Source organism: Parasteatoda tepidariorum, chromosome 2 (genome assembly GCF_982258835.1).
Source record: "Parasteatoda tepidariorum strain Cologne lab strain chromosome 2, Ptep-v5.0, whole genome shotgun sequence".
Classification (NCBI taxonomy): Eukaryota; Metazoa; Arthropoda; class Arachnida; order Araneae; family Theridiidae; genus Parasteatoda; species Parasteatoda tepidariorum.
Genome location: NC_141756.1, coordinates 72,383,169 through 72,396,670, shown reverse-complemented (window position 1 = coordinate 72,396,670; position 13,502 = coordinate 72,383,169). Strand labels below are relative to the sequence as shown.

At 31.6% G+C, this 13,502-nt stretch overlaps 1 protein-coding gene across 2 annotated transcripts in view; it reads left to right on the top strand.

Moving 5' to 3' along the window:
* The first annotated feature begins 9,072 nt into the window (after positions 1-9,072).
* LOC107453574 (retinoid-inducible serine carboxypeptidase) overlaps positions 9,073-13,502 on the top strand; it is a 35,483-nt gene continuing 31,053 nt past the window's right edge. Inside the window, exon 1 of one of the 2 annotated variants that reach the window (XM_043045357.3) lies at positions 9,073-9,230. In XM_043045357.3, coding sequence (XP_042901291.2) covers positions 9,179-9,230 — 52 coding nt within the window. In that variant the 5' untranslated portion in view covers positions 9,073-9,178. The remainder of the gene's footprint in view (positions 9,231-13,502) is intronic. The other variant, XM_043045352.3, reaches the window with a different exon arrangement.

The following is a 13,502-nucleotide window of genomic DNA, read 5'->3' as shown; positions in this document are numbered from 1 at the left end:
TAAAACAAAAATCAATTTTATAAATGAAAGAAATAAAATGGATGAATTCGAAAACTTTGCATAAATAAACAAACAAACTAATAGTTTTCAAATGACAACTGTCACAGCACTGAAATCTTCGAAAAGTATATTTAATTTTGCTAACCTAAAATTACGTACTAAATATAAATATTTCTGAAAACGTGCAATTTGAATGAAATTTGCTTTTGTCTTTATATTTATTAAACAGTTTTCACAGTACTGAATCCGTGATACGACCAACAATTAAGAAATCTATTCTCGTTGATTTTACTTGCTTGTGCTCACCTGACATAAAGAAAAGCGCGAATTAAAAATTAAAGTATATGCAATTTACTTTAATTTACTTTTCTAAATGAATAGAGTTATAAGATAGAAAATATCACTGTTGTTATCTTCAAGATATTTGAAAATTGAATCGTTTATAGCAAAATTTAAAACAATGGCTAGCTTTTAACCAATCAGAAAATTCCATTTCGACTTTCAATGATATCGCTGGAACGGTTTATCGCACGGGATAAAAAGTATCCTATGTCCTTCTCCAGGCTCTAAACTACCTCCCTGCCAATTTTCAGCTAAATCGGTTCAGCCGTTCTTGAGTTATAAGTGAAGTAACTAACACGACTTTCTTTTATATATATATATATATATAATATATATATATATAATATATATATATATATATATATATATGTATATATATATATATATATATATATATATATATATATATATATATATATATATATATATATATATATATATATATATATATATATATATATATATATATATATATATATATATATATTTAAATCTCTTGTCACAGTTTTAGTGGTTAAATTCCTCCGAAACGGCCCGGCCGATTTTGATGAAATTTTATATGTATATTCAGTAGGTCTGAGAATAGGTTTATAACTAATTTTTTTTCATTTTTTGGACAAATTTAACGTACACTTTAAATATATCTTTATTTAATCGTATTCGGATCCAAACTAGACATAGAAACATGATAAATCAGAAACGGTATTCACGTACGTTGCAACAAGTCATATTAAACGCTAATACTTATGCTCACCCTTAAAAGAAGAGCATCAAATATATTTGCAAGTATGTGAATAAAGGCAGTGATATGACAGTACTACGAGTTGAAAATACCAATGTAATTGCTTTTCCAGTGAATAACAACGAAGAAATAACGCTGTACCAAATTGGCCGGTACATCAGCTCCAATGAAGCTGTTTGGCGTATCTTTGGTTTCCCAATTCATGAACGGGATCCAACCGTTATTCTTTTTGCCTTCTATCTTGAAAACGGTCAGCGCGTATGTTTCACGAACGAGACAGCGATTGACCGAGCTATAATTCCACCAAAAACTACACTCACCGAATTTTTTGAATTATGTAATCGTGCGGATGCTTTTGGTGCATTTGCACGGACATTACTCTACTCAGAAGTACCACACTATTTCACATGGGCTCAAACAAAAAAAATGAACATCCCGCAAGCAAGGCACACCAGTTGATGCATGTCTCGATATTATTCAAATCAAACGCCTTGGGGAGAATATTTACAGTCACTCCAAGGCAGACTGAGTGTTTTTATTTTCGACTGTTGTTGGTTAATGTCACCGGCTCATTGTCATTTCAAGATATACGTAAAGTCGATGGACATCAGCAACCAACATATAAAGATGCATGCCTTGCACTCGGCTGGCTGGAAGACGGCAACCAGTGGAAATATATGCTTGCTGAAGCAGCATTGAACTGTACTGCAAAGCAAATTCGTCTATTATTTGCTATAGTATTAACTACATGATTCCCGACCCGTACAGAAACGTTATGGGATAATCACAAATATTCGATGACTGATGATATACGGTATCAACATCGCACGCATTGCAACGATCTAACGACAGCATTCAGCGATGCTATGTACAATAAAGCACTGATTGCTATTGATGATCTTTGCATTATTATTGCCAACTTGCCACTCAGTCATTTCAGTATGCCTTCGCCAAATCGAAGTGCATCTGATTTAGTAAACACTGACATGAATCGTATACTTCAATACAATACGATAGAAATGGCAGCGATTGTTACTCGCAATGTTCCACTAATGAATGAGGAACGAAGGAATATTTATGACCGTATTATGCTCGCAGTTTCGGCAGGATAAGGTGGATTTTTTTTGGATGCACTGGGTGGAACTGGCAAAACATTTATTATTTCGCTGATTCTCGCTGAAATACGATCAAATAATGGCATCACGTTGACCGTTGCATCATCTGGCATTGCGGCAACTTTATTGGATGGAGGCAGAACAACTCATTCAGTATTTAAGCTGCCACTAAATATTCAAAACAACCCAGATGCAGTGTGCAACCTAAAAAAACAATCGTCTATGGCCACAGTGTTGTAACACTGTAAAATTATCATCTGGGATCTATCACTATGGCACACAGACATTCACTTGAAGCGTTGGACAGGACATTGAAAGATATAAAAAACAATGACAAATTATTTAGCGGCACTATTTTACTCCTTTCAGGTGATTTCAGACAAGCATTTCCCATCATTCTGCGTTCAACGTACGCTGATGAGATCCATGCTTGCTTGAAATCGCCTCTACCGTGGCGTAATGTTGAAAAATTTGAACTAAGAGTAAATATTCGCGTCTAAATGCTTCAAGATCCATCTCAAAACAATTGTTAGATATCGGTGATGGAAAGTTGCTAAGGATGAGACTGGATGCATTAAATTACCGGACTATTTCTGCACAATCATTGATTCACAAGATGCTCTCATTAACCTAATATTTCCCGAAGTACACAGGAAATACATTCATCATAAGTGGCTGGCAGAAAGGGTGATTTTAACAGCAAAAAATGTGGGAGTCAACGAATTGAATCTGAAGATACAACAGCTATTGCCAGGTAACTTGGTGACATACAAATCCGTTGATGCAGTTTGCGATCGCATTGAAGCTGCAAATTTCCCAACAGAGTTTTTAAACTCTTTGGATTTACCAATCATACCACAGCATAATTTAGTACTCAAAGTTGGATCTCCGGTTATTTTGTTTCGTAATTTAAACCCATTACGGCTATGCAAAGGCACGCGATTAGTCGTAAAAAAATTAATGAACAATGTTATCGCAGCCATTATTTTAAATGACAGATTACGGGGTTAAAGTATATTACTTCCACGAATCCCTATTATACCCACAGATGTTCCAATTCAATTGAAACACATTCAGTTCTCCATTAGATTGGCATTTGCAATGATAAGGCCAAACAATGTCTGTGTCTTAGATTTGAGCACACCATGTTTTTCACACGGACAATTATACGTGGCATGCTCTCGAGCGGACAAACCATCCAGTTTATTTGTGTTAGCTAAAGAAGGAATGGCAAAAAATATTGTACACTCCATTGCACTTACAGATTAATATTGTTGACTAATTCGTTGTACATATAATTTATAAAAAAAAGCTACAATAAATTAAAAAACTATTACTCGGTGTGTTGTTATTTTCACATTCCGCCATCGGTCACAGCGCTTCATGCTTTTTTCACTCATATACCACATACGCACAATATATTTTCATAACTCATATATATATATATATATATATATATATATATATTCATTTCAATTGTACTAACTAAATGAATATTAATAGAATAAATAATCATTGAAATAAAAAAAAATCCAATAAAACGATTATAAAAAATATATATTCTATATATTTGTTACTGCAGATAGCCGAAATACATTTCTATGCGTACAGTTATTATAGTCCTTGTGACCATACATGGCGCTATTTTTACCTGTAGCTCGTTACTTCTCAAATGCTGCCCTTTTAGCTTAAATTTCGTAATTTTTTTCGGGAAAAAATACAAAAGCATTTGTAAAGAAAATATCTAAAGAAATCGTTACTTTTTTCAGGAATTCTTAAAAAAGTTCCCCCCACCCCAAAAAAAAAATTTTTTTTCCATCAATCTTATAAATTTATTGTATAATATATTATTTTAATTACTAACTTCCTTTTTATATAACACACTTGAGGATTAGGAATTTATACTTCAATTTATGTGACTTTATTTCATTGTGACAATTAGCCGCTTTACACGAATTGAGAAAGACTGCAAAACAAAAACCGTACATTAACCGTAATTTATTTAAGAGCAGTAATTTATTTTTCTTCAATCGATGAAACGTGGGAATAACTTTTTTTCCCTATTAGAGATAACTAAGAATTTCACACAATTTAGATTAGAAACAATATCAGTTTGGTGAATGCAAGACAGTGGTCCGAAACCTTATAAAATCAGTATAAGGAATACCGGGCAATGGCCTGTAACTTAAAAGATAACATCAGTGTATTGAATACGGGACAATTGTTTATCAGGTAACTGACGCTTTTAAAAAAAAAGTATTATGAATACCGGTCAACGTCTTTTTACCTAGAGGAAAAAGAAACAACGGTGTAGGAAATACGATAAATTCCCTATCATTCTGCAATTGTACAATCTATGTCGTGGTGGCTCAGAGGATACAGCGTTCGCCTTCCAATGAGGTGAACTGGGTTCAAATCCCATCTATGTATGGTAGATACGATTTTCGTTCCCGGCTAGCACTAACCGGCTGTTCAACAACGGTTATGAAATTTAAGAAAAAATTTGAAAAATTCAATTGAATAGGGAGTTAAACAGTCTAAAATTAAGCAACTAGTGCTGCACGCTTCATGTTTGGCAATCTTGCCACCGGGAAAAGTTGCAACTAATCATTAATATAACGAATCAAAGATTTTGTTACTATGTAAATGAAATTTCACCAGAATTCCTCGTTATTTCCCTAAAGTTTCCTAATTTGTTCCCTTTTTTTTAACAAATTCCCAGGATTTTTTTCACACATCAAGCTATTTTTAGTGTTGACTAAAATTAATCCTCCGTTTTTCCCATTAAATGTAAAGTATACAGTTGATGCCTGATTATAAAATTCAATGCAATTTAAACTAGTTCTCAAATCAACATTATCGTAAAACATAAATAATTTTTATTCGCTTTCTTTTTTCACTCTCTTTGATAAGAAACGTGAACAGCCTTGTTCGATATCAGCTGCTTTGTTCTCACGTAAAACATTCAGATGGTGATGGAGTAATGATAAACAAGAGAACTTTGACACGATACGGAAATACTTCTGAGTCAAAGGAGAAATGAAGTATTTTGAATACTTTGATTTTCAACTTTTTTCACGTTTTCAATGAAGACTTTCCTTGTATACGCTAGTATGAACCGAAATTCTTCTCAGACTTCGAGATGCATCATTAGCCAACAATCAAAGTTATATAAATACAGAATTCAAATTAAAAATAATAGTTTTAAATAAAATTGTAAGTTAAAAAAAGAAATCTTTGTAAGGTATTTCATTGTATTACTCAAATCGTTCATTCTTATAACCAAATGCATTGCCAAATTGAGTATTCTTGGCTTTGCATTCTTTAGACAACCAACTAAAAGCAGGCACCGATATGGAACGCCACTGTGGTATGGCCATCGTAATTCTTGTTCTTTCTGCACCAGACTTATTTCATAGCGCCGTTTTATCAGCTTAGCTATACTATATAATACAGTTCACGTTTAACATAGCATAAGAAGATAACTGAGACAGTAGTTAAGGATAAAGGATTAATATTTAAAGAAGAAAATAAGGTGAAATGATGTTCACTTTCTAAATTGATATCTGACATAAAAACAACATCTTCCCTTTTGTCCTTTTTCGTATAATTTTGTTAATTTAAATTAAAACTAATTAAATTAAAATTAATTAAATTAAAATTAATTTAATTTAATTTCAACAGAAGAATCCATTTGCCTCAAAATAGTTTCAGGTGCTAAAGTGGAAAGTTAATAATTTTTAACTCGTTTTAAACAAATAATTTCTGTACTCTAAATGTTTCATTACGACTGATTAACGGTATCGTAATATCTGACTTCTCACAGAATGGCTCTCCTTATATGATAACAAGATCTAAAAATTTAATAACAAGATTAATAATAAATAATTAATAATAAATAACGATAATAATAAATAGCAATAATAATAAATAACAAGATTTAAAAATTCTAAAGAGAAGAAGTGAAATTTTGATTTACTTGCGACAAAGAAAAATGCATTAAAATTGTACTAAACTAACTGTATTGACGATCGAAGTATGCTACAGGTGGCTTAGGATAGAACTCTTTAAGCATGGCAACACTTTGCATGCCTTCACCATTAGCGTGTGGAGAGTCATAGAAGAAGGAAGTACGTTAGTTTTGGTCTTGATTTTCATATAGATTAAAATCTTTCAAGTTGGGGAAACTATATGAAACTGTAACTACATTAAACATAACTCTAAAAGATAGCATCATGGAAACTATAAAAAGTATTTTTATTAATTAAAAACGAAGAATATTAAGGAAAGAAAAAATATCGTAGAGCATTCCTATACAACTGCAAAGAGGAGGAGAGGGAACGGAGAAGAGCCCAAGACTTGGAATCGATCTTTAACAATTGGCATTTTCTCTATTTTTTTAAAACTAATTTCTCGATTTTAAAAACTAATTTTTTAAGAATATAATTATATTTCTTTGGAATACAGTGGCTTTTTCACGATTATTGGGACAATCAATGGGCAAGGGGCCGATTTCCTCTGACCCCCCCCCGCACTGCTCTTACCTGCATTTGAGTTTCTGGGAGAATAAAACCTTAAAACCTCGAATTGTTAGACTGTTGGTAAGGGTATTCTGACGTATTGTCTGTATACCACTAGAGATATTTTCACATTAGCCGTGGGAGGTAAGACGATCTGGTTGCAGTATACGAAACGATTAGCCATTACTGGCTTCCAGATCTTGTCCCCTTATTGGATGCGATTGCTCTATCCTCCCCAGGGCAGTGGCGTAGCGAGGGGGGAGCAAGGGGGGCATCATGCCCCGGGCGCTACTCACAAAGGGGCGCCAATGGGTCAGCAAAACAAAAAAAATTGTTGGATAATTTTTATTTTTATTATAATTTATTTCTGCAAAAAATATTTTAAATTTAGTGCCAGTGAAATATAATAAATGTTAATTCGTAAATAAAAAGGAACACTAATCAAACTGTAATAATATATTCATAATAGAAATGACACGGCTTTTCTAATGGCTGGCTGACTCGACCTGTATCTGTCAGCACTTCCTTATGGCATCTACGCTGTGTGGTTACATATATTATCTCCAAATATTTGCACTGTACAAAAATCGTTTGTATGTTTGTACAGTGTATAATACAGATTTCAATGGAATAGAACTCTTTATCGAAGAATGTGACTGTAAAATGTTACTCCTTTGTAGAAAAGAAATTGAACTTAAAACTCCATTAGAATTTCTTACTTTTATAATCCCGTATGGAGAAGATGTTTTTCCAAACTTGAGAGTGGCACTTCAAATACTCCTGACTATCTCAGTATCAATTGCTAGCTGCGAATGGACATTCAGCAAATTAAAATTAATTTTGACATATCTACGATCAAAGGTGGGACAAGATCACCTAAGTGACCTGGCATTTTTAAGTGTGGAAAGAGAAAAATTTGAAATGATCAACTTTGATGATATTATTGATAAATTTGCTTCATCAAAAGCGGAAAATTTACACATAGTAATTAGTTTTATAATTGTATTATAATCATATTATTAAATATATGTATCTCCTTAGAGATAATAAATATTTACTTTTTTATTGTTTTAAAACTGCGTGTTTTTAAAATATTTCTTTATAAATATGTGAAATAAATAATAGGTATCTTATGAACTAATTCTAGATGATCATATACATTTCAAAGTCTAGTCTTGTTTTCTCAACTACATTTTTTGTCTCAAATTTAATGCCTAACTTGAGCCTATGACTTTATTAATTCTACTTTATTTATTTATTACTTTGCGAGTATATTTTACTTATAATATTAGATGGATTTCGAATGGGGGGGGGCGCTAAAAAGGTATTGTGCCCCGGGCGCGAGTTAAGCTCGCTACGGCACTGCCCCAGGGCCATACTGTGAAGCCCCACAATTAAGTTTGTCTTCGCTGGGATGCTAATAAGGTCAACGCCCCACAAGAGCTTAATTAATGAGCCATTAAACTGTTGATCTAGAGATCTGTTACCCTGATCTTACAATAGGTTAAATTGCGCTAAGGGTCCGTGTTATAATGTCTCCAATAAAAACATTATTAGCGGTTAAAAAAAATTAGCTCACTTGTTTAATTGAAATAGGATAAGTAATAGTACTTCATTTACGTCGCACTAGTGCTGCACAATGGACTATTGGCGTTCTGGGAAGCGCCCCTGAGGATGATCCGATGACATGCCATCACAATTTTGATCCTTTGAAGAGGTGATTGCATCCCCGCTTCGGCAGCCCGATGACCTGCAAGCAAAGTCGAGCACTTTATGGTAGAACAGTTTGACGAGGACCAATACCGCACACCCTTGATCCCTATGCAAATTAATCCAAGTGGTCATCCACTCGCACACTGACCGCAACTAGTGATGCTTGTCTTCGGTGATCTGCAGGGAACCGTGTCTTAACGATCAGTCCACTGCGGGACGAAATAGGATGAATTTCAAGAAAATCGTTTTTGGGGGCATGCGAAAAAATTGCAAATAGGGAGAAGGGCCCTTGAAGTAGATTTTATGACCAATCTTATCATTACACCCTTGATGTTACCTTCAGGAAACACTCACTAGAAGTTCCGATATATTGAAATGAACCTGAGGAGATATAAATTCTCTCAATCTGGATCAACATAATTTGAGAAGTGAAACTAAGCAGTCAGCAGTTTCCGCTTCAAGCCAGTTTTCTACTTTCTGTTTTCATTTAGCGCCTCTCGTTGATGTGAAACTAATTGTCGTCAATCAACGATTTTTTTCTGTTCCTATTTATACAGCAGCAGTTTCCTGTCTTTTGTTTGTAATTATTTTTGTTTATGTATGGGAAGTTATTTCTACTACATTCTAATATTTAACAGATGTTCTCAAGTATTATTCAGTTGAACTTTGATCAGTGCGAGATAATATTTTTTTTGAAAAAAGTAAAATTTTTCAGTCACTCTCATAAAGTATCATACATAGAAAACATGAAAGTTTTCGCTCTCTTTGTTGTGGTATTATTTTGTGGGGCTTCTTCAGGTAATTTAATGTTTATTAAAGTGCCAAGTTTTTAATTTCATTAAGAATTATTGACGTTAATTTAAAATTAATTTTGCATGTTGCTTGCACATGTTTGAAATTGGAGATACGTATTCAAATCGTTATAATGTATCTTGATTTTTAACTGCGTAAAAGCGTATTATTTCTTTGTAATAATTTATATTAGGATGGCCAATTCGGTATTTATAATTTAAAGTTCGAAGTGTTAATCTACATTGTTTAATTTTAAAATTGCCTTTGTGTTTTGCATGTATTTAGGAATTAAATATTCGAAACACAACCTATAAGTTATTATTTTTAGTGATATAAATGATCCTTTTATTGCTATTTCAAGGCCACGTGTTGGCCCCTTCTTAAATTTGAATTAAAACACCTGTGTTTGAAAATTGAAATATTCTGTTAACATGATCTTTAATCTTAAGTTGGGCTAGCATTAAATTATTTCTATTAATTCAAGTTTATTTTTTGGAACATTTTCAGATAATTTTTAGTTTGAAGTATCCTAATCTAGACTAAAGCCTAGCACTGCTAAAAGTCTGAGATATGTATTATACAAACTAACTACTAAATATAATTATTATATAAAATAATATTATACATGATTCAGAAATAAGGATTGCGCCAGACTCTGCCCGACAAGGGGGCTCAGACAAATTAATTCAAAATATTTAAATTAAAACGAATTTTATACTTTAAATTTTGTCTCACATCATTTTTTTCAAGTGTGTTTCTAAGAATCTAAATCACTAATATTGTTACCATTATGTGCAGATTCTTTCTAAAGTAAATTTAAATATAATTTTTTTCTGTTATCGATGTATTTTGTACTGTATGGTGCAATTTACCATACATTGTAAGCTTAAAAATTACTTCTGTAATAAAGAAAATAGTTGTAGCAGTAACCGCTATTACAAAAAATTTCTGCGCTTCTTACTCTCATAGCACAAAAATTATTCGTTAATAAAAATTTGAAATTTCATGCATATTTAACAAAACATTTAAAGAACATTTTGATATAAAATGTTATTTTTATGTGAATCGATTGGTTTTTGAATCATTTAAATGTTTTGCAAATAAAGTTTTAAGTACATTTTTTGCATCCACGTATTCTTTCTAAAGATATCATGCCCCGTTTTGAACGAACTTCGAAATGGTTATGACCATAAAATTGTAAAATTCGAATTTTTTAAATTGTTACATAGTATAATCTTACTGACAAATAAAGGGCTATTTTAATCAGGGGACTCGATGTTAATATATGCCGTAAATAAATACAAAGAGACTTTTAAAATTTCTCCTTGCGATTCCTTTTTCATTTCAAGGGCTCTTAAAGTGAACATCTATGGCCGGCAAAATGCTAATTTCTCCATTTGAGAAAAAGAGTAAGTCCATCGGCTTAAAATATAAGATTCAAATAATATAGCTTAAATTTGTAATTATTTTACAATTTACAAATTTTAAATTTGCGTCAGAGAAAGGAATATTAATTAACTTACATTTTTTTAAAAAAATTGCCACGCATGGCTGCTGTTTGTCTGTGTAGGTTTTCCTATCTCTTCAAAGCTGAAAGCACGCTTTCTACCAAGATTTCTGTTTTGCCCTGCAGAAGCTTTTTACATATTGACATACGCCTGCAACGAATAACCTTTCACACAGTTAATTAATTATTGTTTACCACATATCAAGGCGGAACATTCTTTCCTCTACGATTTAAATTTGCTTTTGCTTTCATAGTTACGAATTTAAGTCACAAAAAATGGACACTAAAAATTAAGAAGTTAGGGGACTAAATTTCGAAAAATAAGAGTTTTTTTTAATTTCTTAGGACTTATTTGACCGATTTTGCCTCTTTTAAGTAAAGTAATAATAAATGTTTACTAAAAGTTTTATTTTGCATGAAATTATCTTTCGAAAAACGAATAGGAGTTGATTGATCTGATTCGAATTGTATGCAAAACTTTTTCAATTCGCTTAAAAAAATTTGGGATATGGCGAAATACGCAAAAACTAAAGTTAACATTAAAAAGGGTCCTAACTTTCAAGCGCTCTCCTGAAAAAACTATTGGAACAATATTTCTTGATTGAAACAACTATGTTTTGGGGGTCAGAAATCCGAATCCGTCGAAAAACGGAATGTTTAATCGGATTATGTTTTTATGTCCAATTTCCTAACTTAAAATATCGTTTGGACTAATTAATTAGTATATTTGATGTCAACCTCTCGAACCATTAAAAATGAGTCCAGTGGGTCCATTTATTTCTTTTACGCACTTTACAGTCCGCAAAAAAAAGATATCACCCTGAATAACTTTCGTTCTAATTATCGGATTTTCACGATCTAAGTGTCAATCTTAAAGGTTCCTGGGGGTGACCTCAAATATGCTAATTAATTAGTGCTAACTATTAATTAAGCTACGAAATCAGACACAAAAACGTACTTTCTCTGAATAAGCATACATATTTTTTTATATAATTGGAGTCTAGACACTTAAATTTTTAAAAAAATGGGTCGTAAATTGGGTCGCAATAAAGGTTTATATATTTGGCGATAGTCCATAAAACCGCCGAAAAATGTTGGCAGCGCAAATTATTATTTTTAGATAGCCCATTGACTAATTCAAAAGAAGAGTGCTTAATTTTACTAGGTTGCTAAGCAAGCAAGCTCTGACTGTAAAAAGAATTGGAATTATGTTCTATAACTGCTCGGACAGGTTTAATTAATAGTTAATGTTAAATATCTCGAAGTTTCTAGGCAATGGACAATTTTTAAGCTGATTTCTGTCAAAAAAGCAAATTTTTTTATATTTTAATCATCTTTTGAAAAGAAAATTTAAAGTGATTTATAAATTATTTATGATTTTCTAAGTTTTTAGATTTTAAATACAGGAACATTTTTATCTGATATTATTTAGATTATGTTGTTTTTGCTATATTTATTCGAGGATTTCATACTAAAATCAAATTAATATAACTTATTGTGGCTATATACAAAATTTTAGGGATAATCATTTTTACACCTTTAATCAAGTCTTCTAAGCAAGGAAGTTAGAAGGAAAAAGAAGTGCCTGAAAAATAAAATGTATATTTTACAGTAATTCTTATGCACATTCACGAGATTTTCTATAATTTGCGATATTTCCTTTTTCTCTAACTCAAGGAATTGCTGAATGTTTAGTGGTATTTTTGAAACATTGAAATAGGGTATGTTAAAGAATAAGATATTGAAATAATATGTTGCATATTGTATGATTCATTGTTTAAAAAATCGCTTCATTCTGCTAAATATTTAGGTTGCAAGGTTTTCTTTGGATAAAGATGATTAGCAAATAGAACAGAACTGAAACTTACGTTCGCAAATTCACCATAAAATGTCGCACAGCATATTCTTCAATTACGTTAAGTTACATTTACCATCAAATACTGCTACTATGATTATTTTTGCTTTCTTATATATATCTGATACGATACTCTCTTTTTTAAAAGAGGTCGTAAGATCCTTAAGATACTGAAATGTGGGCACGAAAACTTAAAAGATAAAATATTTAATTTCATTAACTCAAAATATCTGGTCTCAAAATTTTAATTTTTAAGTTAAATATAACTTTTACAATATTGATGCTCTTACGTTTTTAAAGACCACATAAATCCTGTTAAAATATGAAAATGCACATGTTTACTTTAACGAGTGTAAAATCCTTATCAAAATAATGATCAAGACCCAAATGTAAAACCGTATAATTAATGATAAAAACTCAACTGGCTTCAAAAAATATGAAGAGGGAAGTTAAAGTCGAAATGTTTCAAGCGTTCAAATATAATCGCCCATTCTCAAAACTTGTCAAGCTTGAATGACTTTCATTATTGGACGCTCAAAATATGTCTATTTTATTTATCATCTATTTTTTTTTAAATCATTGAAGTATTTATATTTTCAGTTCAATTTCTAGGGAATATCTATTTAGTTACACTAGATATTAAATTATTTCACTTGATATTAAAATAAGTTTTACATAAGTTATAGGCACAGGTTCTTAGATTGAAAAAATAATAATTCACTACTTCGTAAAAAATTCAATGCAGTGCAATTTTTTTTTTGCTTCAAGCCTTAAAATTTTAGTTCACGGACGTAAAAAAATTCTGTTTACAATTGAAATTTCAAAAGTCGAATGTGAAAATAGAATGTCACCTCGCACCAGGAATCGAAATTAATTATGCAAATTCTATGACCAATTAGTTTTAACCAAGAATGTC